Here is a 27,723-nt window from a genome sequence, read left to right as displayed (position 1 = left end):
TTGGACAAATGTACAATGATGCATATCCCTTATTATAATATCAGAGAGTATTTTCACTGCCGAAGAATCCTCTGTGTTCCTTCAAAACTGTGTACCCTTCTTTCCTCCCAACCTGTGGCGACCACTGATCTTTTTACTGTCTATATAGTTTTGTCTTTTCCAGAATGTCATATGGTTGGAATCACATAGTATGTAGCCTTTTCAGACTTGCTTCTTCCGCTTCATGACACACACTTCAAGTTCTTCCATGTTTTTTCATGGTTTGATGGCTCATTTCTTTTTGGCGTTGAATAATATTCTATCATCTGGATGTACCAACTTATTTATCTATTTACCAACTGAAGGATGTTTTGGTTGCTTTCAGATTTTGGTGATTATGAGTAAAGCTGTTATAAACATCTGTGGAGGGGCGCCTCAGTGGTTGAGCGTCTGCCTTTGGCTTAGGTCATGATCCTGGGGTCCTGGGATTGAGCCCCCCCACCCCCTGCAGGGAGCCTGCTTCTCCCTCTGCTTATGTTTCTGCCTCTCTGTCTTTCATGAATAAATAAATAAAAATCTTAAAAAAAACCCTAAAACATCTGTGGACAGGTTTTTGTGGGGTTTTCAACTCCTTTGGGTAAATAAATACCAGGGAGGGGGATTGCTAGACAGTTTGGTAAGGGCATGTCTAATTATTTAAGATTTATTTATTTGAGAGAGCAAAAGCACACACATGAGCAGGGGAAGGGACAGAAAGAGAGGCAGACTCCATTCCAAGCAGGGAGTCAGACGTGGGCCTCAATCCTGGGATTCTGGGATCAAGACCTGAGCCAAAGGCAGACACTTAACTGACTGAGCCACCCAGGCGCCCCAAGCATGTTTACCTTTTATAAGAAATTGCCAAACTAACAGGCTCCCAAAGTGGCTGAAGCATTTTGCATTTCCACCATCAATGAGTAAGAGTTCTTATTGTTCCACATCCTCACCAGCATTTGGTGGTCGTCAATGCTATGGATTTTCGCCATTCTGATAGTGCTCAGTCCACAAAAATTTTTAATAAATATTCGGTAGGGGTGCCTGGGTGGCTCAGTTGATTAAGTGTCTGCCTTGCTGGGGTCATGATCCTGGGTTCTGGGATGGAGCCTTCTCTAGGGCTCTCTGCTGAGTCAGCAGTCTACTTTCTCTCTCTCTCTCTCTCTCTCTCTCTCTCTCTGCCCATCTCCCCCAAATTGTACTATCAAATAAATAAATAAATCTTTAAAAAAATAATAAAAACCAAATATCTGGCAAAATGAGCGTAAACTCATGTCCTGTGAAAAAATATAAAATTGTATAAAATGGGATTTCTGTAAAAAAAAAAAATCAGTGTAGAAAAAGAACTGTAATTACACACAACCAAATGGGAGAAGAGGTCATGGGAGTTTGTTAAAAATAGCTTTATTGAGGTATAATTTTACATACTATAAGAATTCACCCACTGTCTATGTACAGTTCAATTACATTTATACAGCTGTGCAATTATCACCATAATCCCGTACGTGGTCACTTTCTGTTTTCTCAGTCCACCTTTTCTGTAAGATAAAGGAGGACTTTACTCTCTGAAAGGCCTCTGGACTGAAAGTCGGTGGAATGGAACTCTAAAATGACCTATAAAATTATCTTCTCCTCTAATGATCTGACTCTCTCTTCAATTTGACAGATGCATCTTCCTAGCACCAAAGGGATGTTGAAAAGCAGCAGGAAGGTCCTGCGCTACCTTTCGCGGTAAAATATTAAGGGTTGAGCAGGCATGATACAGCCTGGATGGTGTGGCGTCCCAGAGGAAGATCCCTGTTCTTGGTCCTCTGGCGTCTAAAAAAGCCCCACAGAATAATGAGCAGAGTGGCAGATCCCCAACGGAAATGGAAGTGTTAAATGCAAAAACGTGAGCCAGTTGTCTTGTGCGCCTCAATCCTGCTGGCAGGGAAGAGCGTCAAGCGGGCACGTCCCCCGACCCACCCGGGAAGCTGGCCGTCACCGGCCCACAGGCGGGGGCCACCATCTTCCGTGAAGAGACCTTCGCTGTATTCACTTAGCTCCCCCTCGGGGAGAAGCCAAGTTAGGTGAGCACCTACACACCCCTCGAAGCCCCAGCTCCCCGCGCCCCGCGCCCCGCCTACAGCCTCCTACCTGCAGAGAAGCAGAGCAAGGACAGCCGATGCCCCAGGCGGGCCAAGCCCAGCACCGTGGGAGCAAAGAACATGGCTTCATCGTCCGGGTGCGCGATCACCAGCAAGGTCCTGCTGCCATCCCCCAGGACGCCAGCCTGCTCCTGACTCTTGGTTCTTTCCCGGGAGTCCCAAACCCGGAGGAAACCCCACGCCAGGAGCGCCGCCGCAGCCAAACACAGGGGGCCCGCGGCTTCCATCCTCGCCTCCGAGGCACTGCGCCTGCGCAGGAGGAAGGCTGCCGCACATCCAGGCTCCGGCGGGAAAACGGCACTCGCGGAAATTACGTTCCGAGGTTGAGTCCGTTTTGCCCACCAGAAGCTTCCGACGTTGGGTTCCTGTTGTGGTTCCACAAGGACACCTCCCAACCCTCCTTTATCTCGTTCTCTCTACTTTATGCAGCACCGACGATGTCTTTTTTTTTTTGCTTTCTCGATTTCTGAGACGAACTCTTTGGCCGTCAGCTTTTACTCTTGTCCTTACAGTGTCATGGGTTAAAACAAAACAAAATAAAACAGCGATTGAAAAATACCCGCCCTCCCTATGTTGAATTCCCTCCTCTCTTTAATTCACCGTTTTGTAACTCATTTATGAACACCCGAGACTTTCTCATCAGGACATGGCCAGCCCCTTCTTGTCCGGATGAACCGACTCTTGTTTTTCCTTCTTGATTCTGGCACGTGGAGTGGCGGCTCTTCTGAAGGAAAAGCACGCGGTGCCGAGGATTTCTCTAGAAGGGAAGGCTGGGAGAGAGAGAGAGAGAGAGAGAGAGAGAGAGAGAGAGACTCTCTTCACAGGCTCCTCCGACCGGTGACTTTAGACTAAGGAGCGACCTCATGCGCGAATCCGCACCGCTCGATATGTCAGCCAGATCCCGCTGCAAGCTTCAGCCGCAGCCCTGGAAACTGTCGTGGGGAGGTGGCCGTGCACCCCGCGGGCTCGCAGCGCCGGGGGCCCTGACTTCCCGATTCCCCGCAGCCCGGGCCCGAGGAGGCGGCCGCCGCCGAGGAGGTGGGGGCGGGGGGCTCGGGTCCCTGCCTTTCCCACGCTCCGGGCGAGGCCCCGAGCGCGCGGGAGCCGGCGGGCGGCGCGGCCGGAGTGCGCGATGGCAGCGCGCTGGGTGCGGCCGGGCACGGCGCGGCCCCGGCCCGTCTCCGCTCGAAGGGACCGCCGCCGTCAGGCCCAGGGGACCGCCGAGGGGACGAAGCGCGGGGCGCCCCAGGAAGCGCGGCCGAGGTAGGAGCGGCGCTCGGCCAGGGGAGGGGAGTCGGTCTCCCAGCCCTCCGGAAGGAGGCGGAGCCGGCGCCGGAGCCGCCTCAGCGGCGGCCGCCGGAGCCGCGGGGGAGGGAGAGGGGTTGAGTCAAGATGGCGGCCAAGGTGGCGAAGCAGCAGCGGCGGCGGCGGCGGCGGCTGGAGTGAGCTCCCGGCTCGCCGCGCCGAGCGAGGTCCCGGGGTAGGGACGCGCGCCGGGGCCGCGTCCTGCTCCTCAGGCCCGGGGGCGCGCCGGCTCCCACGCTCCGCCAGCTCCTGGTGAGTAGGCCCCGGCGCCCGCAAGCCCCGGCCTCCGGGCCCCCGCTCGCTCCGGGGCTTCCGAGGGCTCCGCGGGGCGCCGGCCGCGGGGAGCGGCTCCTCGGCCCGGCGAGGGGCGTCGCGGGCCGGGTGGGTGGGGACCGGCCGCAGCCGCCCGGCCTCTGGCCCTCGGCCGCCCGGGGGCGAGTCGGGCGCGGCGGGGGAGCTGGGGTTGGGCGAGTGGAAGAGGCTTATGGAGTTTGGAGGAAGAATGGGCTGCGGCCGGTCGGCTGTCCTGTGAGGAGGGGGCGTGCGGGCCGCCCGGGGAGCCCAGGTGGGGCCGGCGCAGGTGGCGGGCCTCGGCCGGCTCCGAGGCGGAGCGGGGGGCCGTCTGGGGAGCGTGCACGGGCTTCAGGGAGGGTGACAGCGATGGACAAGTGCGTGAAGAGCAAACTAGTTCACCTTCCAGCCGCACCACTTAGGGGTGTAATGGCGAAGGGTGGGCAGAGTGCTGGAGAAGGCAAAAGATCGGAGCCCTGGACCTTCTGCCTTTTATTATTGCCGAGTTACTGTGCGAAGTCGGTGAATTCTCTCTCTCTCTCTCCCTTTTAAGAAGAAGAGGGGCTTGAGAAACTGGAATTGAGAAGCCGGTGTGCATGGAGAGGAGGCTGAATTCTTCGATTTAACTGGGTTAGGTGTAGTCGTTATTGAAGGTGCGGATGGGAAGGAGTGATATTTGCGAAAAGTGGTTGCTCAGGAAGCGTCAGTTTTCTTTTACTGATGTTGGTTGCGTGGTCAGGAGTGCCACTTCAACGGAGTTCACCTTGGAGAGCAGTGGTATAGGTAATTCTAATCTTTGGGATTAGTATATTCACCTGCCTCAGATTTGCTTTCCTAATGATATCCTAATTAATATTGAAATTTGCGTACCTTGTGCGCATCCTGGTGAGGCAGTGATGAGAGGCGGAACGCTGAGCCCCAGAGCAACAGGCCCGGGATTTTAAAATGCCTACAAATAAATACTCATTCATTCGTTCAACGTTATCTTGATCAATAGCTGCTGCTGATAGGTCACATGTGTTTGTCCCTTTGCATAACTGAAGAGCCATTGCCATTGTTTAATTTTTGATAGTTAAAGAAATATCTTAATGTACCCTTTCATAAAGATACGTATTGGATGAGCCAAGTGGCCTGGGCTCGGGAGCAGATACAGCAATTTTAGAATCTTATTTAGAAGTGGGTAAAGATTATGGAAGAAATAAACACAAGTTGTTGGAGGAAGAAATAGTGGTTGTATTAGCTCATTCTGTTAAATCCGGTGGACGCTTATTTATTTAATATTTATAGTACACAGTTGCCTTGCCTTGCTTTAAGCACACCTTTCCACCGAAATCAAGGTTAACACACGTGTATATATAAATAATATACTTACATACATACATAAGGATGGGATTACTTGCAATACCAAAATACTCTTTCCTTTTACAAAAGGCTTGCCATATGTTGAACTGCTGCCTCAGAAAATACAATACAAGGAGTCCCGATTCTCCCTTTTACTATGTGACATTTTGGAACACGATCAACCTTTCTGTGCCTTCGTTTCCTCATCTGTGATAGTAGAAAAACATCCTCTCTTCTAGGGTTGGCTGCTGTGAGCCTGAAAGAGTTAATAGTTATGAAATTGCTTTAAACAGATTGAAAAGGTTATGTTTCTGTGAGGTAGTAACAACTTCCTTTGCGCTCCTGAAGTGCTTATCTGCACATCTCCCATGGCATTCACACTTTCTACCTTGTATTTAGATATTTACCTACCAGTTTTATCTCGTTTTGAGGTCAGGATAGGCCCTTCTTAGATTTTATCTTTACATATAAGGCACTGTAGGATTTTATTTTCTGTGTAGGGTATTGACACTGCAAATGTTTGTTGAATGAAAAAACATTGTATTCTAATTAGAAAAATATTCACATTACAACTTAACTGCATAGACCTCTTATCTGTTATGACATATCTGTATAGCTGTAATTCCCTCCACGGCCTTTCAGGAAGATATATTTTTGACTGAGTGTCTTGTTGGATTTAATTAGACAGTAAAACTTAAGTATTCGTTGTACCCACATAATTTTTTAAAATAAAATGCTTGAAAATAACTTACGTTTCTTTGAATTTAATTGAATAAAGCCAGTTCCAAAACTAGGCAAATGTAGTTAAGTTTTTATAAGCTTTTTTTTTTTTTTTTTTTTTAATTTGGGAAGTGGGGAGATTTTCTTGCCATTACTGCAGTAGGAAGCAAAGGCTTTGAATAGTCCAGAGACTCCTGGAAGTAAATGTCAGGCTATACGTTACTCAGTTTTTGTTGTTGTTGTTTGTTTGTTTGTTTTTATTATTCAGTTTGAATGGTATTTTGTGATCTGTCTTAAATGCAATTTCAAATTCATATTGATAACCTGGGAACCAGAGAGGTCTAGCATGGTTAGTTACTCCTTTTCTTCTCTTCAGATGTTGCGTTTTACTAGAATACATTGCAAAGAAGTAATAAAGCTTGACCAGAATTTATTTTTTGTGGGCTTATTTGTTGATTAGAGATTCATATGTGGTTCATTCACTTGTTTACCTGGTGTTGTGTGCCTTTTATGTTCAGGGTACATTACTAAATGCTGTAAAGGTATAAGGAGCAGATGAATTATGTGCACAAATAAGTCAGTCTCTAGCCTGATATTTTGTCCTTTTTAGGTTTGAGGATGCAAAAAGGACATTTAGATTGATGGTTAGGGAAACATTTTATTTCTTCTTCTGTTAGGACTTCTTAGGAGTATTGAAAAGCTATGAAAAGCTTCTGTCATGTAGCAATAACTGTATGTAGGGCATCTGTTTTTTATTTCGTATTCTTGTGGTGGTTGTTTTCCTTGAACATTTTTACTGTTCTTCTACCATTTTTTCTACCCCAGAAGCTTATGTGGTCAGAATATTACTTGGATAGTCTTCAGATACAACATACTTTTTTTTTTTTTTGTTCTCTTTGCATTTAAGAATGAGACCATACAAAGCCGTGTTAATGTTCCTGTGGAGTTCTTCAGTTTGATTCCTTTATGTGCTCTGCTGCTTTTACTTAAAAGTGATCTCAAAAAAACAAAAACAAAAACAAAAAACTAAACTAACTTGGTTAAAATAAAATGCTAATAATTTATAGAATTAGAGGATGTAGAGTCATAGATCATCTAGTCTTGTTTTACTCCTGAATAGACTGAGGGTCACAGATGTGAAGCGATTTGCCTAAATTGTTGCAGTTGGGCAGTGGTGGAATCCAGTCTTCTGACATCCAGTGCAGGACTCATTCCATTACACCATCTCATCCATGGGATGATTCAGTGTGATGATTGACAATTAGAACAAAAGTCAGCGTGGATGGGGAATGAGAGTTTACTTATTCAGCTTAGATATTGAATTTACTTTAACTTTAAATTTCTTCAATGAAAATATAGTTTTAAAAAGTTAGTATTGATCTACATGATCACTGGGAATTATTTGCTTACTTTTTTTAAAGATTTTATTTCGTTATTTGACAGAGATAGTGCAAGCAGGGGGAGCAGCAGGGAGAGGGAGAATGGAGCTCCATCCCAGGACCCTGGGATCATGACCTGAGCTGAAAGCAGATGCTTAACCGACTGAGCCACCCAGGCACCCTGGTTCCTTCATTCTTAATGTATCATGATTATCTTCTTAAACAAAAATGTCTTTGAGGTTGTCTGGACCTAGCGATATTTCATGGAATTGAAGTATTACAATAGTAGAAATTGTATTAAGTTGATGGTTAGGAACCTCTGAGATCCAAACAGGTTATTTTATAATTTAGGTATTGATTACTTCATTTACTTTCAACCTTCTGGATTTTTTTTTTTAAGTATATGAGAGACTTCAATTGTTAAAAGATTAGGTAAATAGCATGAATATGAACTGTATTAATGCTGTGTTGAAAAGCACACTTGTAGTATTAGTTTTCTATATGTACTTATGCCATAACATTTATTTTTTTATTTTTTAAGACTTTATTTATTCAAGAGAGACAGAGAGAGACAGAGACACAGGCAGAGGGAGGAGAAGCAGGTTCCATGCAAGAAACCCAATGTGGGACTCGATCCTGGGAATCCAGGATCAGGCCCTGAGCCAAAGGCTGATGCTCAACCACTGAGCTGCCCAGGCGTACCCATAAAATTTATTTTAAAGAAAGAAGCGTATCGTTCTTTTCACCTGATATCCTTACATGAGTACTGAGTGTGTCATATTTATTCCATTTGGGCTGTTAGATAATATGCCTATTTAGCCTAATGTGCCTTACTCTTCTGAAATCTACATCTAAACCCTATTTTTTGAGGGTTTAGTCACATACTACTTTAGCCAGAAAGTCTTCCTCCTACTCCCTCTTCTCCGGAGATACATATTTCTCACTTTGGGAGTCCTTAATGCATTTCTTATGCCTCTTTTAATACCACATTTATTTATTTATATACATATCTATTTAATCTCTGCTAGACCGTAAGCCCGTTGTGGGCATGTCTGTATCTCATGTCTGCCCATATTCCTAGAATAACACTGCACCCAGGAAAGTGTGTAATAGAAACTTGTCAAATGCATAAAAAACCTAGCTGCTAGAATTACTTGGTTCCCATGTTGGAAAAAGCTGGTTGATACACCCTTTGGAAACTTGATGAATAGTTCATGTTAATTTCAAAACAGAAATTTACCATTGTCAGTGAGACACTGATAATTTGTCAGTTATCAAAGCATTTAAGAAAATATTTTTGTCAGCCTAATGGGATTTTGGGGGAAAGAGAAAGTAAAGATGGAATTGGTTTATCTGACTGTATTTCCAGATAATGTTAGAACAAGAATATATATATTCAACCCTACTCTGTGGGACTTGTGACCTTGGGCACATTACACATTACAGGGAATTTTGGAGTAGTTTCAGTGGCAGGAAAAAATTGTGAATTAGGAATATGGGGTAGTTTGTTTATAGGATTATTGAAGAATACCTTTGAAGGGTTAGTTCCCTTTGAAAGAATAGCACTGATTAGTTTTACATCAGAAATTAAATCTTTAGTCAAGAGCAAAGGAAAAGTCAGGATGATCAAATTACTTTAATTCCCTCCCCCCCTTCCCCTCCTCCCAGTGTCACCTGAGGAATAACACTTGGGTTGGGTATTTTGTTTTTGTTTGGTTTGGTTTGGTTATATATTAATAAACTGATATCAAACCAGAATAAGTTTAGGGTACATTTTTCTAGGAAAATTTGACACTTCGTTTTGTTTTGAGGGTCACCTTTCTGGGTACAGTTCACCTCTCCCCCCCATACTTGTATTTAACTGACAGATTCCTCTTTGACATTTTTGTCGTCATAGTTTAGAGTCAGAGTAATCTGTTTTAGGCAGTCCATTTCCTCTGGCAATAGGGTATAGATTTGAATAACTTGGAATATTTGTTTTAAATTGTAATCATCGTGTCTTTGAACTCCTGTTCAAAGAAGTTTAACTTTGTATTACTTTTGATTAGGTTCTTTTAATTCAGTTTTGAATTACAATAACTTTTATGTATTTGGAATTAACCCAAAACTTGTGCTTTCTAGGAGTTACAGCCTAAAGTATACACAGTGTAAATATACCAGATGTAGGGAGTATATAGTCCATTAACTCTGTGTGGGTGTGTATGTGTTGGGGGGAAAAGGGAGGGAGACAGGGGAGGAGGGAACTGAACAGAGCAGGAGGAGAAGGTGGAAAGAATTTTGTATATTCACACAAAACCATTTTACTGAGTGAAGGAGGATGTGTTATTTTAGAATCTTTGTCTATCATCTATTATAAGTAATATGTGTTTTACAGAAGTACAATATAGTAGTATATAAAGAAATTGAAAGTACCACTTCCTAGATATAATCTTCTAAGTGTTTGTTGCATATTCAGATTTTTTGGTGTGTGTAATTTCCTGTATTATAGGATTGTAACATATTCTTTTATGTACAACTCTTCCATGTTGGTGTATTTAGAGCTACTTCTATCACTAATGTCCACATAGTATTTTGTTTATGAAAATACCATGATTTAAATAATTTACAGCTACTAGTGATTTTTGTTGTTTTGTTTTTTTCAGAAATACAAAGCTGAGGTGAATTATTTATCTGTATTTATTTTGTATACTTGTGCAAGCAGCTTTGTAGGATAGATTCCAGAAGTGGAGTTGCTATTATCTGAATAGTGTACGTTTGGAAAGATATTGATAACAAGTGTATCAGTATGCCCCAAACCCTGGCCAGTACTGGATGTTAGAAATGAAAACATTTGACAATAAAAAGTAGGGGGGTAAGTGATTCTAATTGGCCTTTTTGGAATTTTTTTATGAGGGGAGTTGTATTTCTTTTATGAATTGCTGCTTTTGGCATTTTTTTATGGAGTTCTTGTTTTTTTTCAGATTGATCTGAAGAGCTCTTTATATATTAAGGTATTCACTGTTTTCACTCCTGTACACTCCCCATCCCCCACCCACAGCTGTTCTTTTGTGTGTGTGGTTGTTGTTGTTGTTGTTTTTAAATTTTTATTTATTTATTCATGAGAGAGAGAAGAGGGAGAGGCAGAGACACAGGCAGAGGGAGAAGCAGGCTCCATGCAGGGAGCCCAATGTGGGTGTGTGTGTTTTAAAAAGATTTTATTTATTTGACAAAGAGCACAAGCGGGGTGAGTTATAGGCAGAGAGAAAGAGAGATGCATGGGGGAGGGGCAGAGAGAGAAGGAGAGAGAATCTTAAGCAGGCTTAGTGCTCAGCGCACGGAAGCTCAGTCTCACAACCTGGAGGCAATGACCTGAGCCAAAATCAAGAGTTGGACACTTACAGGAGTGAGGTACCCCTCTTTTGTGTTACTATGCAGTCAGATATATTCATCCCTACTCTGTGGGTCTTGTGACCTTGGGCACATTACCTAACCTCTCTAAGCTTTAGTTTCCTTATTTTTAGATTGGAGATAATGTAAAATAACATGTAGCGCAGTGGCTGACATGTAGTAAGTAAATAATAAATGTTAGCTGTTTTCATTAGTAGTCCATATGTGGTTTCTGGGTTTCATGCTCTACTTAAAAAAGACGTCCTTACTCTAAAATTTAAAATACTCATCTATTAAACTGAAATAAAGTGAGGAATATTACTGTATAGCATGCTATTGTTTTAAGAGGAAGAGGAATATTGACATATTTAATTGTATTCTATAGGATATTTCTGAAATGAAATCCAAGGAACTGGTAACGTTGGCTGTTGTAAGAACTGAGTGATTGAGGTGTACTTAAATGAGAGGAAGACTTTTGACCATATACCTCTTTTTATTTTTAAGACAAAGAAGTACCCAGATTCTTTTTTTTTTTTTAATTTTTATTTATTTATGGTAGTCACACACACGCACAGAGAGAGAGAGAGAGAGAGAGAGGCAGAGACACAGGCAGAGGGAGAAGCAGGCTCCATGAACCGGGAGCCCGATGTGGGATTCGATCCCGGGTCTCCAGGATCGCGCCCTGGGCCAAAGGCAGGCGCTAAACCCCTGTGCCACCCAGGGATCCCCAAGTACCCAGTTTCTAATTGAATACTTTATTTTTAAAAAAATATTTTATTTGGGACCCCTGAGTGGCTTAGCAGTTGAACGTCTGTCTGCCTTTGGCTCAGGGTGTGATCCTGGAGTCCTGGGATCGAGTCCCACATCAGGCTTCCTGCATGGAGCCTGTTTCTCCCTCTGCTTATGTCTCTACTTCTCTGTCTCTCTCATGAATAAATAAATAAAATCTTAAAAAAAATAATAAAAAGATTTTATTTGAGAGAGAGAATAAGCAGGGGAGAGGCAGAGGGAGACAGAAAAGCAAACTCTGCTGAGCATGGAGCCTGCTGCAGGACCTGATCCCAGAACCCTGGGACCATGACCTGAGCCAAAGGCAGATGCCCAACTGACTGAGCCACCCAGGCGACCAAATACTTATTTATTTTCTTTTCTTTCCTATTTTTTCACGTCTAAATTTTTTTGATCGATCTGGAATTTATTTCTGGTATGGGGAGTGAAGTAGAGATATATTTTGGAGAAATATATATGTACATGTTTTCTCCCCCAGATAGCCAGTTTTGTGAGCACCACTTAGTGAATAATTCATCTTTTGCCCCACTGATTAGATTCGCAACTTTTGTCACTTACTAATTATGTTTGGAACTGTTTCTAATTTACTATGTTTTTGATCTCATATCCTTTAAATTGCTGTTGTTTTATAATTTCACTATTTTTAAAAAAGATTTACTTATTTCAGTGAGTGTGTATACATAACATGCACATGGGCATGCATAGACACACATGGGGGGGGGCAATGGTGAGCAGAGGAAGAGGAAGAGAAAACTACCAAGCAGAGCTGAATGTCCAGACTGATGGGGGGCTTGATTTCACCATGATCTGTGCTGAAACCAAGAGTTGGATGCTTAACCAACTGTGCCACCCAGGAACCCGTGTTTTATAATTTTAAAGCTGATAGAGTTAGTTACCTATTAACTACTCTTTTTTTTTTCGGACTTTGACAATTCTGGTCCATGTATTCTCCTAGCTGAATTGTAGCATTATTCTGTGAAGCTCAGTAAGACATCTTGCTGAGGTTTTTATGGGGAATGCTGAATATTGATTGGAAATACTGAATTTATAGGTTAATTTTGCAAGATTGACTTTAAGTACTTCCTCTCTTTTTGTTCAGATAGACTTTTTTATGTTCTTCAGTACTTCAAACTTTCCAAATAAGTTCTATCCATTTCTTCTTTTGTTCAAGAAATACAGTAGGGAATCAAACAGTTTATATTCTAGTGGGGGAAGACAGTATAATGAAATAAAATCCATTTCAGGTTATGATTAATTAACAAAGGAACAGAAAGGCTTATGTGGTTAAGAGTAACTGATGGGAACCCACCTTATAGGGTGGTTGGACAAGGCATTTCTGAGATGACATTTGCATTGAAACGGTAAAAGTTACACGAGGAGTCAGCCCCTTAAATGAGCCAGGAAGAGCATTCCAGGCAGAGAGTAAAGAAGGACAAAGGCCTGAGGCAAGGCAGGTCTTGGCGCAGGATGAAGGGACTGGAAGGAAGCTCATGTTGCTGGGGCCTACTGAGCAATCAGAAGAGGAAGCAGGCCAGATCAGGTGGGGCCTTGTGGGCCAGAGTGAGTCGTTGGGATTTTATTTGAAGTCCGTGGTAGCCCCCAGGGTGTCTTAACCTTAAAGAGTGACATGTTCTGATTTATGGCTTAAAAAGATCATCTGACTTTTTAAGTAAGGAAAAGTATTGAAGTGGGAAGTCCAGTTAGAGGTTTCTTGTAGCAAGAGGTGAGTGTGGGGTAGTGGAGATGGAGAAGCATGGGAAGCTTGGGATGGGCATCTGGAAGAATAGGACTTGCTGTTGGAATGGGTGTTGTTGGGAGCTAAGCCCTGTTAGGTGATTGGGAGGCCTTGTGAGCAAAACAGAGATGGTCCCTGCCCTCACCTGCGTCTGATGGCTTTTTTGTATAGAATTCAATAAATGTTAAGTCAGTTGCTTTTCTTCCACCTTATTGTGGTATATGCCTTAGAAATAGTCTTCATAACCTTTAGCAACCTCTGTTAGTGGGTCAAAGGGAAGCAGCACAATATGATCTCTAAGAGATCTGTCTCTGAGTTTAAAAAAAAATTACCTTGGGGAAGTTACTTACCTCTCAAAAGCCTTCATTAGGGATGATAATGGAACTAGTGCTTTAGATGAGCTCCTTGCAGACCATACTGCCTATTACATAACAGAGGCTCGATAAATGGTAACTTTAAAAATTATTCCCCATAGGTGTTGTCTTATCTATTAATTCTGAAATATATTCATTTCTTTTAGTTGCTGGAGTGAATATTGCCCAGAGAATTAGTTCAGTATAGCGCAGCTGTACCACAGAGCACTCAGTTGTGTTGTTGTCTGCTACTGCTGTCTTGGGAAACTTGTTTCTCACTTCATCTACAGTGAAAGCAGCATTTTTTGTTTTCTAAGTTCAAGAGTTGTTTATTGAATGCCAGTATTTTTAGATTAATCAAACAATTATGCCTTTAATGTATTTCTTTCAATATCATAGTTGATTGGAGGTGGGACAGTTGAACCTGAAATGCCTTTTTTCTTTAGCTCCCATTCATCTGCCTTCTAAATGAGATGTAATGTTGAAAGAGCCTCCAAGTAAAATAAATGCCGTGTTAATGGCATTTCCCCAGAGTAGCTCTTTGTTTGTTTCTTTGTTTAAGGGAAGAATGCTTTAGTTTATTTTACAGGAGAAATTTAGTCCAGTTCAACACCTCTTTGACTTCTTAAAAACTGCGGAATCCACTTAGGTGATTTCTAGGGTCTTTGCTGGAGACTAGCCTCTGAGATGGGCTCAGGAGGTCCGCTTTCTTTTTTTAAAAATATTTTATTTAATATAGTTTTATAGAGAGAGAGTGCATACACACAGTGGGGGAGGGGGAGAGGGAGAGAGAGAAGCCCACTCCCTGCTTGAGCAGGGAGCCTAACTTGGGCTCGATCTCAGGACCCCATGATCATGACCTGAGCCGAAGACAGATGCTTAACCCACCGAGCCACCTAGGTACCCCAAGAGGTCCACTTTCTTTAAGTCATGGCCAGTCTAGAGAGTCTGAGGCCTCTCCTTGTTTAAAATACTTTTGGATTTGGACTAGAGCAGGGCTGCTTTATGAGAATTAGTGTGACCTGATTTGTCTCCATTTAATAACTAATATTTTGTCATCTGCAGTGTCATAGAAGCCATTCTCCTATCCCATACTTTTGTATCAAAAATTTTTATTTTTTGATTATTTAAAAGAAAATTGAATTGTGTATTTTGTAGGGTCCTTTTTCTGCTTTGGTAAAATATGGGCTTCCCCTCTGTTGTGACCCTTGTTGGATTCATTCTTGCTTATCTGAAGAGGCATTTGTAGTCCCTCTACAGTGAGGTATATTTTTAGCTATTTTTTCCAAGATAGCTTAGGCCACCTTGAAAACCTATCCAAATACATTTTGGTTATGCAAAGATTGTAGGCCAAAAGCCAGGAGTTCCTAGTGAGAGGGGATTGGATTTTTTTTTTTTTTTGAGGATTACATATGAAATTTTGTTGTTGCAAGTGGAGTTTCCTGTTGAGTAAATTGATAGATGTCTTTTTTACTTTAATATGGGAAGATTCAAAACATAATTTAAGTAGACCAATTTCATTTTACTATATTTTATTTCCTGTTTACAAAATATAGAAGGCTAGTTTGAAGTTTATTCATAAAATTCAGATGAAATGTGGGGCGTATTGGTGCCTTAGTGTGATAAGCATCCAACTCTTGATTCCAGTTTAGGTCACGATCTCAGGGGTCGTGGGATCGACCCCCACATTGGTGTCTGCACTGAGTATGGAGCCTGCTTAAGATTCTATCATTCTCCCCCTCCCCACTCCCTCTTCAAAGGAAAAAAAAAGTTCAGATGAAATGTGCCCTTTTCACGTGTAATAATGGCATTTAGTATATTCTTATCCTATTATGCTGTTATTCATGTTTATGACATGGAGGGGTTGTGCATAAAACCTTGACTGGGTTTCTTAAACATTTCACAGGATTTTTCTATTTCATGAGTGAAGAATGTAACTAACCCTGAGTTGATGAGTTTTCATGCTAAAGACTGAACTCAGAATTTGAAACTGCCATTTAAGGTTTCCTTTTCCCCTTCAGCCTTAACTTGAAACTGGATTCCTTTGTCTTGGTGAGCCCTGACTAGAGTGAGGGCAGAAGACAGGACTTGGTTCGGGGGTACTAAAGAGGTAGCTTGGGAGGGTCCCCATTCTCACTGAATAGGAGTTTTTCTCCTCTGTGGATTTTATACATTTGGCTTCCACATAAGATGTTTGAGGAAAGAATCTGGTTAAAAAACAAACAGCCATTGCTCTTAACTATTACTGTGTGTGTCATGAGTAAGTTTTGAGGAAGTCCTAGTAGTGTCCAAGCTGCCCCTCTTGTGGCCAGGAGTCGAGCCTGCTTTGATTCATAAATTTGTATACCAGCAAGGGCTAATCTCTGATTTTGCTGATATTTTTTTGCCACCTGCATTGGGCTGATAATACCTGACTCTATTTTATTTTTGTGATATTCAGGTTAAACTTCCTAAAATCACATCACAAAACTAGGATATCATGAAGGATTCCTGGCAAGAGGGAAACACGGACAAATCATATTTGAGTGAAATTGAATATAGGTGTTAAACTCAGGACTCATCATTGCTGAAAATTAAAAAAACACAAACACCACCAGTACTACATGGATGTCTCTTCATGTAGACCAGTGTTGGAAAAATATTGGATGACCTTGAGCTAAGATCTTTCCTTTTGCCTCCCCATTCCATTTATAACTTTATTTACTTAAGATGTCTGAGTTGGGAGGAGACCTCAGAGATAGATCATGTAAGCATTTCTTTTTTTTTTCCCTTAAGATTTTATTTTTAAGCAATCTCTGCACCCAGTGTGGGGTTCGAACTTAAAATCCTGAGATCGAGTGTTGCATGCTGCATTGACTGAGCCAGCAGGCACCCCAGATCATGTAGACATTTCTTAGGGGTGCAGAGTATAATTACTTGGAAAACATTTATAAAATATTTGTGAACACTCATTGTGAAATACTCTGCAGCAGTAGAAAAAATGAAGAAGCACTATGGCCTCATGAGAATGATTGGTATATTGATTGAGAAAGATTAAATAATAAAAGGCTATATAGAACAGTATATATCTACTATGCTACCATTTGTGTAGCGGGGGAATTGTGTGTGTGTATGTGTGTGTGTGTGTGTGTGTGTGTAGGATATTTCTAAAGGATATTTTAGAAACTAGTAATTTTGGTTGCCTTCTGGAAGGACAATGAGTAGAAGCTGGGGAGCCAGGGTGAGAAGCTTTTTTCTTTGTATTCCGTGGGTACTTTTAAAAGCTCTAAAATCATACATATAATACCTGTTTTCAAAAACAAATAACCATCACCACCAGGAATGTCAGTGCTTTTCCCCTTCTACCTGGAGCACATGCAGGTTTATAGGAGGGGAAAGCTGACCAAGTAGTTTTAATGTGCGGCATATTGCATTGCTGCAATAAATACCTTTTGTATGTAAGTACAGAATGTGTGTTTATCTTTAGAGTATGTGCCAAAATTGCTGGGTTGTAATGAGGATGGTATTTCAGATCAACGTGGAAAGATAGATATATTCAATAAGGGTTTTGTTGGGATAATTTACTATTAACTAGTAAAGAAAATACAACTAGATCCCTACCTTACCATTTTTTAGAAAAGAAATTTAGGTGATTAAAGATATATATATATATATCTATCTATATATATCTCACCTCGAAGGAAAGAGGGGAATGTAGGGAATATATTTTTTAATTTTTAATTTTTTAAAGATTTTATTTATTTATTCATAGACACACACAGAGAGGCAGAGATACAGGCAGAGGGAGAAGCAGGCTCCATGCAGGGAGACCGATGTGGAAGTCGAACCCAGGTCTCCAGGATCACACCCCAGGCTGCAGGCAGCGCCAAACCGCTGTGCCACCGGGGCTGCCCGAGAATATATTTTTTTAATTTGGGGTAGAGAAGGCCTTTAGAAATGTGAAACAAACGATGAATTCTGGAAGAAAATATTTGTGACATAAAGGTAGAAAAGGGATTAAAATTCAGAATGCAGAGGGAGATATATTTCAGTTTTAAAACATGTACCAGCAAATGCACAGGCTGATTACCCCTGCCCATCCTCTGGTCTGTACCCCGACCACCCTCTCTCATTCTCCTTAGGCCTCTTTGGTTTACCTTAGGGCTTCTGTGGTTCCTCTCCAAGGATTGCTCTTGTCCCTTCCAGGCTAGCTAGCTCTTCCTTCTCCTCTTCCAAGCTTTGCCTCAAAAGTCATCTTAGAATATAATTTGATACCCAAACTGGGACAGTTTTGAGAAGGAAATGGAGCATAATTAATAATTGCACTGGGCCAATAGCTGTAAGTTGGGTCTGTTTCAGGAAATCAGGGCATAGGGTCATCCTAGCTGAGATTGGCTTTCTCTGATGACCCCATCAGAAATGTCTCCCTTATCCCTTCTCTCCCGTCCTGTTTTGTCTATAGCACTTCATCATACTATCTCGTGATTATTTATTGTCTATGTCATTTCACAATAAGATGGCCTATCTTAGTCACCGTTCTATGCCAGGATGGAGAACCATGCTGGCACATAGTAGTGTACTCCTCAATAGATATTTGTTGAATATATGATATTTCTGCCTTTGGTTTTTAAAATCTTGTGAAGATATGATAGACACTTGAAAAATTGGATAGAAATGTTATATACAAACATTTATAAGACAAAATGTTCTCACATATGTGGACTTTCTGTGATATACTCTACATAAAATTTCCCATTAGCTAAATCTTTTAAAAAACTATTTTCTAAGCTAATGTATTGGATGTTTAGGACAATTCCTTGAGGAACGTTCTCAGGCATTCATCTTTGGGTATCTCTGTAGTGAATAATCAAATGAATTCCTAGAAGTAGAATTGCTATGGTAGAGGATATGTGTATTTTCAAGGCTCATGGTGTATATTGCCATTCTTCTTAAAGATTTTATTTATTTGAGAGAGAGCATGAGCTGGGAGAGGGAGCGGAGTAGAGGGAGAGGGAGAAGCAGACTCCCCAGTGAGCAGGTGAGCAGGGAGCCTGACTCCGGGCTGTATCCTGAGATCATGACCTGAGCTGAAGACAGATGCTCTACCTATTGAGCCCTCACCCAGGTGCCCCCCCCCAAAACACTCTTTTACAGACTACTGGTGTGTATATAATTTTTTTTATTCATTTATGATAGACAGAGAGAGAGAGAGAGAGAGAGAGAGAGGCAGAGACACAGGCAGAGGGAGAAGCAGGCTCCATGCAGGGAGCCCGACGTGGGACTTGATCCCGGGACTCCCGGATGCGCCCTGGCCAAAGGCAGGCGCCAAACCACTGAGCCACCCAGGGATCCCCGGTGCCCCAGTTTTTAAAAAAATTTTATCTTAAGAGTCCAGGAACAAATTAAAGGGAAAAAAAGCGATAGTAATTTCTGTAATGTGAACTCTCCGTAGGAAAATTTAGGCAGAAACCAGACTTATTGGATGTAGTCTCCAGTACTGTATCTCAGCAAAAAGGTGTCTTTGCTTTTAAGATAATGTTATTTATCACTAAGAATAAAGAAAAAATACTGCTAGTTACACTATAAAATGCCATTGATTGTAGGATGCATATTGACTTTAGAGTAATTAAGATATGGACATATGTGGGTATTAGAATCCATGAATGTGGCATATGTTAATAACTTGGACTGCTACACAATCATTTTTTTTTTTTTAGCCCGCTCCTCCCGCCCCCGTCCCATTTCTCAGAAAGCGCCAGCCCCGCGGACGGAACGGTGGGACAAGTCCAGCGGGGGAAGTAACCAGGCTCATTTTTACTTTTATTTAAACTTTAAATTTGTTTTGTTTTTGTTTTTGTAATCTCTATACCTAATGTGGGGCTCAAACTCAAAACTCAAAGATCAGGAATCACTTGGTCTTCTGACTGATCCCACCAGCCACCCCTGAGTAATCATTTTTAAACCTTGTGGTTGCTTTGTATAGTTTTGTTTGTTTTTGGATTGGTAATTTTTAAAAAACAGGTTTATTAAGATACAATTCACGTATCATGCAATTCATCCATTTAAGGTACACGATTCAGTGGTTTTTAGTATATTTAGAGATATGTGCAAACATCATTACAGTCAATTTTAGAACATTTTTATCACCTCAAAAAGAAACTCCAATACAATGGAATATTATTATTCACCCCTAAAAAGGTAGATAATTTTGATATATGGTGCCACTTGTATAAACCTTGGGGACATTGTGCTAAGTGAAATTTTCCAATCACAGATGGACAGATATTGTTTAATTCCACTTATATGAGGTTTCCTAGCATCGTCTAATTCGTGGAGACAGAAAGTAGAATGGTAGTTGCCAGGGGCAGATGGGAGGGGGAATGAGCAGTTAGTGTGAAATGGATATAGAATTCTAGTTGGGGAAGATGAACAAGTTCTGAAGATGGATGGTGCTGATAGTTGTATGACAATGTGAATATAAATGATGCCTCACAGTTATACCCTTAAAAGGGTAAAGTTTCTGTATATTCTACTGCAGTAAAAACAAAAGAAGCCCCATATACCTTGCCCATTACTTGTTATTCCTCCATCCCTATCCTACCATCCCTAAGCAGCCATTCATCTATTTTCTGTCCTATAGCTTTGCCTATTCTGGGCTTTCAGATGAAAGGAATCACACAAAGTGTGGACTTTTATGATTGGCTTCTTTTACTTTTGCATAATGTTTTCAGTTTGTCTAAGTTGTACTGTGTATCAGTACTTCATTTTTTTTTTTTGGTGGCATAAGTTTCCCTTGTATGGATATACCTGATTTTGGTTATCCATTCATTACTCGATGGACATGACATTTGGTTTTTTTCCAAGTTTGTATAGTTATTTTAGGATTTAACTTGAGCTCTGATTCTAAGAAATAAAAACTTACTTATCTATATTAAGTAAAGGAGGATTTACTGTAAGACTATGTATCCAAGGTCAAGGAAAGGAGTATAGCAGCTTCTCATGGGAACTGACCCTGGAGCAAAGACTAAGGAGCCAAGGCGGGTGCTGCTGTGTCTCTGGGGCCTGCAAGGTTTCTTGGCTCCACTTGTCTCTGCAAGTCTACTCTAGCCTGTATCTAGACTGGCATTCTCTACTCCATCTGTAATCTTTCTGGCACATGCTTTGGCTCACCTTGACTCCTACTCTGGCCGCTTTGCAACTCAGTTCTCTATAGCTGCCAGTTCTCAATTCCACATTCTTAGAGAGGGATCTAAGTGGTACATCCCTTGTGCACCAGGGGAGTTCACTTGATATAAATATTGCTTCAAAGCCTCAGCTTAACTAGGGGCAGATTCTCCAGGAGTGTGTGCATGGACCTGGGTGTGACTGGCCTCTCTAGGTCATTAATGATTGTCGATCTAAAGGTGACTTAATTCTCTAGGCCAGTGGTCATCAAACTTTTGGGTCTCAAGAATCCTTTAGGGGCCACCTGCATGGCTCAGTCCATTAAAATATCTGCCTTCAGCTCAGGTCATGATCCCGGAGTCTTGGGATGGAGCCCCACATCAGGGTACCCATTCTCCTTCTGCCCCTCCTCCTGCTCCCCTTCTCTCTCAAATAAATAAATAAATAAATAAATCATAAGAAAATATCCTTTATACCCTTAAAATTATTTAGGACTCCAAAGAGCTTTTGCTTATGTGGGTTAGGTATGTTGATATTTACAATATTAGATACTACAAAGGACATTTTAAAGATACTAATTCATGTAAAAATAATATAAACTATGCTAATATAAATGACATTTTTATAAGTAACTTTTCTGGAATAAAACAAAACCATGAGAAGAGTGGCATTGTTTTACATCTTTGCAAACCTCTTTGATATCTGGCTTACAGATAGCTTTATTCTCAAATCTGCTTTTGCATTCAGTCTTGCAATATATTGTTTTGATTGAAGTTTATGAAGAAAAGCTGATCTCATGCAGATATGTATTTGGAAAAGAGAGGGGGTATTTTAATAGCCTTTTTAGATAATTGTAGTTATTCTTTGATACCATACCCAAACTAGACAAGTGGCAATTTTTGAAAGATTCATTCTGTGTAGGATCTCAAACCATATCAATGAACTTTTCATATTCTATCACATTAAACATTTATTGGATTGTCTTGTACTTTAAATATTACATTCATGAATGATTTTGTAACATTGTGTATTGGTCATTTGGAAAATACTGGTTTATGGAATTAAACAGATATTTCAAATGTTGACATATTTCATTATGCAATATTATCAGAAACTCACACTTGTTAGTATCACCACCAGTCTTGCCAGAAAAGTCTTTAAATACGGGGAAGCTGTCAAGTTCATGCAAGCAGATAAAAGTTTTTCCAAAATCCTAATTTCCACAAATACTGGCAGTTGTTTTCCTTGAAGTAATAAGCTCACTTTGTTCCCCCTTGAGTGCTTTCTCATCCTGAATGTCTTTTTAGGCTGTTATTTTGGGGGCACAATTTTTTAATTAAGATACTATTTCCTCTGCACAAATGCTTACCTTGTAATACCCTTGAATCTTTTTAACAATTGACTTTTTGTCTACAACCCCCAAACTTACAACTGTAGGTTTTTTTTTTTTTTTTTACAACTGTAGGTTTTTGTTTCTGTAGTATATAACATTTGGTTATCAGACATTTACCCAAAGAAAAAAGGACATTTGTTGAGCATTTGCCATGTGCCAGGTCCCATGCTAAGATTTTATATCCTTCTTTTTACTTTCTATAACTACTGATATTGTTGTTTGTGATATATTAAAGAACCTTTTTGAAGTCTACAAGAAATGACACATTAATGTTTTTCAAACCTCAATAACTTCTATTAAGTAAATACATGAGAGAAAGCTTTTACTGGTAATTGTGGTTTTATTTATGCAGCTATAGTTATAATTTATTAGAAGTACACCTGGTGCTTTAGTTCTTATCATTTCTATTTTTTCCCCATCCTGTTTAGGTGGTTTCCTAGAAACATGATTGTTTGTTGGACTTGATCTCACAGCCTGGTGAGGACTTCTTTACTGATAATGTCAAGTTCAGGTTATCCTCCCAACCAAGGAGCATTCAGCACAGAACAAAGTCGTTATCCTCCCCACTCTGTTCAGTACACCTTTCCCAGCACGCGTCACCAGCAGGTAAGGAACAAATATTATGCAGTTGCACAAGTTGTGTTGGTGTGTGTTTTGCTTTCCTATTTAATACATTTGTTAGAAACCAAATGTAATTGTTATATCTATATATTTTACATGGCAAGAACCATTCTCAAAGATGGGAGCCGGAGGTTGGGGATTAATTATCTTTGTCTTACTTAGTATGGCTTTGTGCCAGATTTCAGGGGGTGAACATGTCTGGTTTTGTTTGTAGGAGTTTTTGATAGAAAAATACCAATTGTCTAGGGTTTCTAGGTTAAGACTTACGTTTATTACTCCAGGTTCTGGTTGAGTATTAAGCTGGCCAGTTAACTTGGTCTCTCTTGAATGATGGCCAGGATAGAGCCTGTGCCTTTTTGAGAGGTTGATGGCAGGCAGATGAAAGAGTTTGTATGCTGATTTACCTTGTGAAAAATAAAATAGGAGATGAAGTTATGATTAGCTCAGAGCGAGCTGGAGACAGGAGTGTAAGAGGTTTGAAGAGAAAAGGGAAGGGATGGATAAAATGGTGATCTTAAAGAAAAAGAAAGCAAATTTTCCAGCAAAATATAGTTCAGTACTACTGAAGACTGCTTTGAGTGTGATCTTGATTATGGAGTGAGAATGGACACTGTTACCTTGTTCCATGTTAGTTGCATGTTTTTATAGATGGCCTTTTTCATTTAAAGAAGTTACTTTCTATTGCTAGATCCGGTGTTGAATTTTATCATAATTGGGTGTTGAATTTTGGTTGTGTTGCCCTCTCTCCATCCATGTTCCTTGTCTGAATACTGATTTCCTAGAGTTTTGTTGCTGTTTCTTTTTTTTGTTGTTGTTGTTTTGTTTTGTTTTATAGACTTTTAGTTTACATATAATAAAATTTTATTATGTGTATACATTTTGTCAGTTTCATATATCAAAAAACCATCACCAGAATGACGATATAGAGTATTTCTATCACCCCATCCCTTGTACTCCATCTGGGTCAGTCTTCCTTCTCTACTTTCCACAAACCTCAGCTCCCAGGAAACCACTGCTCTGCTTTTTGTCATAACAGATTATATTTGTTTTGAGTTTTATATGAACACTTTTTTGTGGCTTCTTTTGCTTCCCATAATATTTTTGAGATTTATTCATGTTCTGGTGCATCTTAGTAATTTCTTTTAATTGTTGGGTATGGATATACCACAGTTTATCTAGTTACCTATTCCAGTTTTTGGTTATTCTAAATAAAATTATTTCAAAAACCTGTATCTGTGTGTTTATTTTACCTAGGTTTTATAAAGAAGTATTGCTTTATTTTAACTGTATTGTTGGAGAGCATGTGTTTTTAATTTTTGTCAAGTCTAGTTTATTAATTTTTATCTTTATATTTCTTGCGTTTTGTGTCATATTTAAGAAATTTTTGCCAGGGATGCCTGGGTGGCTCAGTGGTTGAGGGTCTGCCTTTGGCTCAGATCGTGATCCCGGGGTCCTGGGATCAAGTCTTGCATCAGGCTCCCCAGAGGGAGCATGCTTCTCCCTCTGCCTGTGTCTCTGCCTCTCTCTCTGTCTCCCTCATGAAATAAATAAAATCTTAAAAAAAAAAAGTTTTTATTTATTTTATTTTTAATTTTTTAATAAATTTATTTTTTATTGATGTTCAATTTGTCAACATACAGAATAACACCCAGTGCTCATCCTGTCAAGTGCCCACCTCAGTGCCCGCCACCCTGTCACCCCCACCCCCCACCCACCTCCCCTTCCACCACCCCCAGTTTGTTTCCCAGAATTAGGAGTCTTTCATGTTCTGTCTCCCTTTCTGATATTTCCCACTTATTTTTTCTCCTTTCCCCTTTATTCCCTTTCACTATTAAAAAAAAAAAGTTTTTGCCAAACTCCAGGTCACTAAGACTTTCTCCTACGTTTTCGTCTTTAAGTTTTATAGTTCTAGGTTTTACGTTTATGTCTGTCACTTACTTTGAATTAAATTTTGTTTATAATGTGAGGTAATAGTTGAGGTTATTGTTTTGCATACGGCTATCCAATTGTTGTAGGAACCATTTGTTAAAAAGATTCTTCTTTCCCTGCTGAATTGTTTTGGCAATTTTTCAACGAAAATCAGTTGACCATATATGTGCAAGTCTATTTCTGTTTTCTCTATACTGTTCTATTGATGTATTTTTTGTATCTTTACCTCACATCTATGTTATTTTCTTTATAAACAGACATGTAGGGATCCCTGGGTGGCTCATCGGTTTGGCGCCTGCCTTTGGCCCAGGGCGCGATCCTGGAGACCCGGGATCGAATCCCACGTCGGGCTCCCGGTGCATGGAGCCTGCTTCTCCCTCTGCCTATGTCTCTGCCTCTCTCTCTCTCTCTCTCTCTCTCTCTCTGTGTGTGTGTGACTATCATAAATAAATAAAAATTAAAAAAAAAAACAGACATGTAGTCTTTTAATGAAGCACTTCATATTATCTTAACACAGCTTTATAATAAGTTGAAATTCAGTAGTGTGATTCTTTTCTGAATCGTTTTGAATATTCTAATTTAACATTTCTACATACATTTTAAATCAACTTCTCTGTTTCTACAAAACAACTTGCCTTTTTTTTTTTTAAAGATTTATTTTTATTTCAAAGGGGGAGAGGGGAGAGAATCACAAGCAGACTCTCTGCTCAGCACAGAGCCTGTTGCAGGGCTCATTCTCATGACCCTGAGATCACAACCTGAGCCAAAACCAAGAGGCAGATGCTTAACAGACTGCACCACCCAGGTACCCTTTGCTGGGATTTTGATTGGATTTGTATTGAGCCTAGGGATAAATTTGGGAGAGAATTGACATCTTAACAACTTTGATTTTTCTGGTCCATGAACATAGTGTAACTCTCCATTTATTTTGGTCTTCATTAATTTTTCTCAGTAATGTTTTGTAGTTTTTAGTGCTCAGGTCATTTACATCTTTTGTCACATTTGTTCCTAAATATTTTATATATATTTTTAAAGATTTTATTTGTTAGAAGGGGAGTAAGCAAGAATAGGGGGAGGAGCAGAGGGAGAGAGAAGCAGAGTCCCCATAGAGCTGAGAGCCTCACACAGGGCTTGATCCAGGACCCCGAGATCATGACCTGAGCCAAAGGCAGACACTTAACTGAGTCACCCAGGCACCCCAATTTTCATATTTCTGATGCAATTATAAATGTATTGCTTTTGAAATTTCAGTTTTCAGTTCGTTGCTACTATGTCTATTGGTCTTGTATCCTGCAACCTTGTTACTTCTAGTTGCTTTATTATAGATTTCACAAGATTTTTTCTTTTTTTAAAATTTTATTTGAGAGAGAGAATAAAAATGCTTTGCTTGCTTTGGCGGCACATATACTAAAAATGAGAGAGAGAAAAAGCACGAATCGCAGAAGGAGAGAGAGAAACAGACTCCTCGGTGAGCAGGGAGCCTAACATGGGGCTCTATCCCAGGACCCCCGGATCATGACCTGAGACAAAGGCATATGCTTAACCAACTAAGCCACCCAGGTGCCCCTCCCCAAGATTTTCTATGTAGGTGAACCTGTAATCTGAGAATAAAGACAGTTTGGCCTGTACCTTTCTAAACTGGATACCTTTTTTTCTTTCTTCCTAATTATACTGGCTTTAATTGCTTGTAAAAGTGTTGAAGAGGTAAGAGTAGACACCCTTGACTTGTTTCTGATCTTAAGAGGAAGGTATTTAGTCTTTGACTATTAGGAATGTTGTTAGCAGCTAGTGACTGCATTTATCATAGGAAGCATTGAGTAATGTCTAGAATTGTCAAATCAATATGTTGTACCCCTGAAACTAATCTAACATTGTATGCTGATTAGGCTTCAATGAAAAAAAAAGAATTTTGTTAGCTTGGGAAGTGTTCCCATCTCCTGTATTTTCTTAGAGTTTGTGTAGGATTAGTATTTTTTCTTCTTAAGAAGTTTGATAGAATTTTTCAGTGAAATCATGAGGGTCTAGAATTTCTTTTGTGTAAAGAATTGAAATTGTGAGTTGCTTCGTTTTTTTTTTTTAATTTTTATTTATTTATGATAGTCACACACACAGAGAGAGAGAGGCAGAGACACAGGCAGAGGGAGAAGCAGGCTCCATGCACCGGGAGCCCGACGTGGGATTCGATCCTGGGTCTCCAGGATCGCGCCCTGGGCCAAAGGCAGGCGTTAAACCGCTGCGCCACCCAAGGATCCCTGCTTCGTTCTTTTTATTTATTTATTCATGAGTGACACACGGAGAGAGGCAGAGACACAGGCAAAGGGAGAAGTAGGCTCCTTGCAGGGAGCTGATGGGGGACTCAGTCCCAGGACCTCAGGATCACAACCAACGCCAAAGGCAGATGCTCAACCACTGAGCCACCCAGGTGCTGCAAGTTCAGGTTCTTTAATAGTTATATTTGGATTCTTTTGTTTTTTTCTTGAGTCAGTCTGGGTGAGTTTTGTTGTTCAATATGTTAAATTATTTTTTTTTTAATTTTTTATTTATTTACTTAGAGAGAGAGAGAGAGAGAGAGAGAGAGGCAGAGACATAGGCAGAGGGAGAAGCAGGCTCCATGCACCAGGAGCCCGATGTGGGATTCGATCCCGGGTCTCTAGGATGGCGCCCTGGGCCAAAGGCAGGCGCCAAACTGCTGCGCCACCCAGGGATCCCGTCAATATGTTAAATTAATAAGTTGTTGTACCTTTTATCTTCTCAATGTCTTTGAGATCTGTTGTGATATCATTCTTCATATTTTATTAGTCTAGCCTAGAGGTTTATCGATTTAATTGATTCTTTTCTGAGAATAACTGGCTTTGGTTTCATCCATTTTCACTATTTTTTTCTATTTTATTAATTTCTGCTCCATATTCTTCCTTCTCTAATTGCCCACAGATATAACATTTCTGGAATCTTTCAATGCTCTGTGTGTATTCAAGTTTCCTTTTGATACTGTTTTCTTTTTGCTTGAACAGTGTCATTTCTCTTAGTGTAGGCTATTTATTTATTTATTTATTTATTTATTTATTTATTTAGTGTAGGTCTTTTAGCAGTGAACTCTTCAGTTTTTATTTATCTGAAAAAGTTTATTTCAGTTTTAATTTTAAAGAATATTTTACTTGATACAGAATTCTAAGCTGATGGTTATTTTCTTTCTGTACTT

General features: G+C 40.5%; 2 protein-coding genes across 13 annotated transcripts in view; one reads left to right on the top strand and one right to left on the bottom strand.

Moving 5' to 3' along the window:
* PIGL (phosphatidylinositol glycan anchor biosynthesis class L) overlaps positions 1-3,385 on the bottom strand; it is an 86,681-nt gene extending 83,296 nt beyond the window's left edge. The window contains exon 1 of the mRNA XM_055306441.1: positions 2,149-3,385. Within this exon, the coding sequence (XP_055162416.1) occupies positions 2,149-2,386 (238 nt within the window). The 5' untranslated portion in view covers positions 2,387-3,385. The remainder of the gene's footprint in view (positions 1-2,148) is intronic.
* Positions 3,386-3,533: 148 nt separating this feature from the next.
* The window catches only part of NCOR1 (nuclear receptor corepressor 1), a 151,565-nt gene continuing 127,375 nt past the window's right edge, over positions 3,534-27,723 (top strand). For all 12 annotated transcript variants that reach the window (XM_055305361.1, XM_055305363.1, XM_055305360.1 and 9 more), the window contains exons 1-2: positions 3,534-3,716; positions 22,403-22,580. In XM_055305361.1, the coding sequence (XP_055161336.1) occupies positions 22,473-22,580 (108 nt within the window). In that variant the 5' untranslated portion in view covers positions 3,534-3,716; positions 22,403-22,472. The remainder of the gene's footprint in view (positions 3,717-22,402; positions 22,581-27,723) is intronic.

This window comes from Nyctereutes procyonoides, unplaced genomic scaffold, assembly GCF_905146905.1.
Source record: "Nyctereutes procyonoides isolate TBG_1078 unplaced genomic scaffold, NYPRO_anot_genome, whole genome shotgun sequence".
In the NCBI taxonomy this organism is placed as follows: Eukaryota; Metazoa; Chordata; class Mammalia; order Carnivora; family Canidae; genus Nyctereutes; species Nyctereutes procyonoides.
This window is presented reverse-complemented; position numbering and strand designations above follow the sequence as displayed.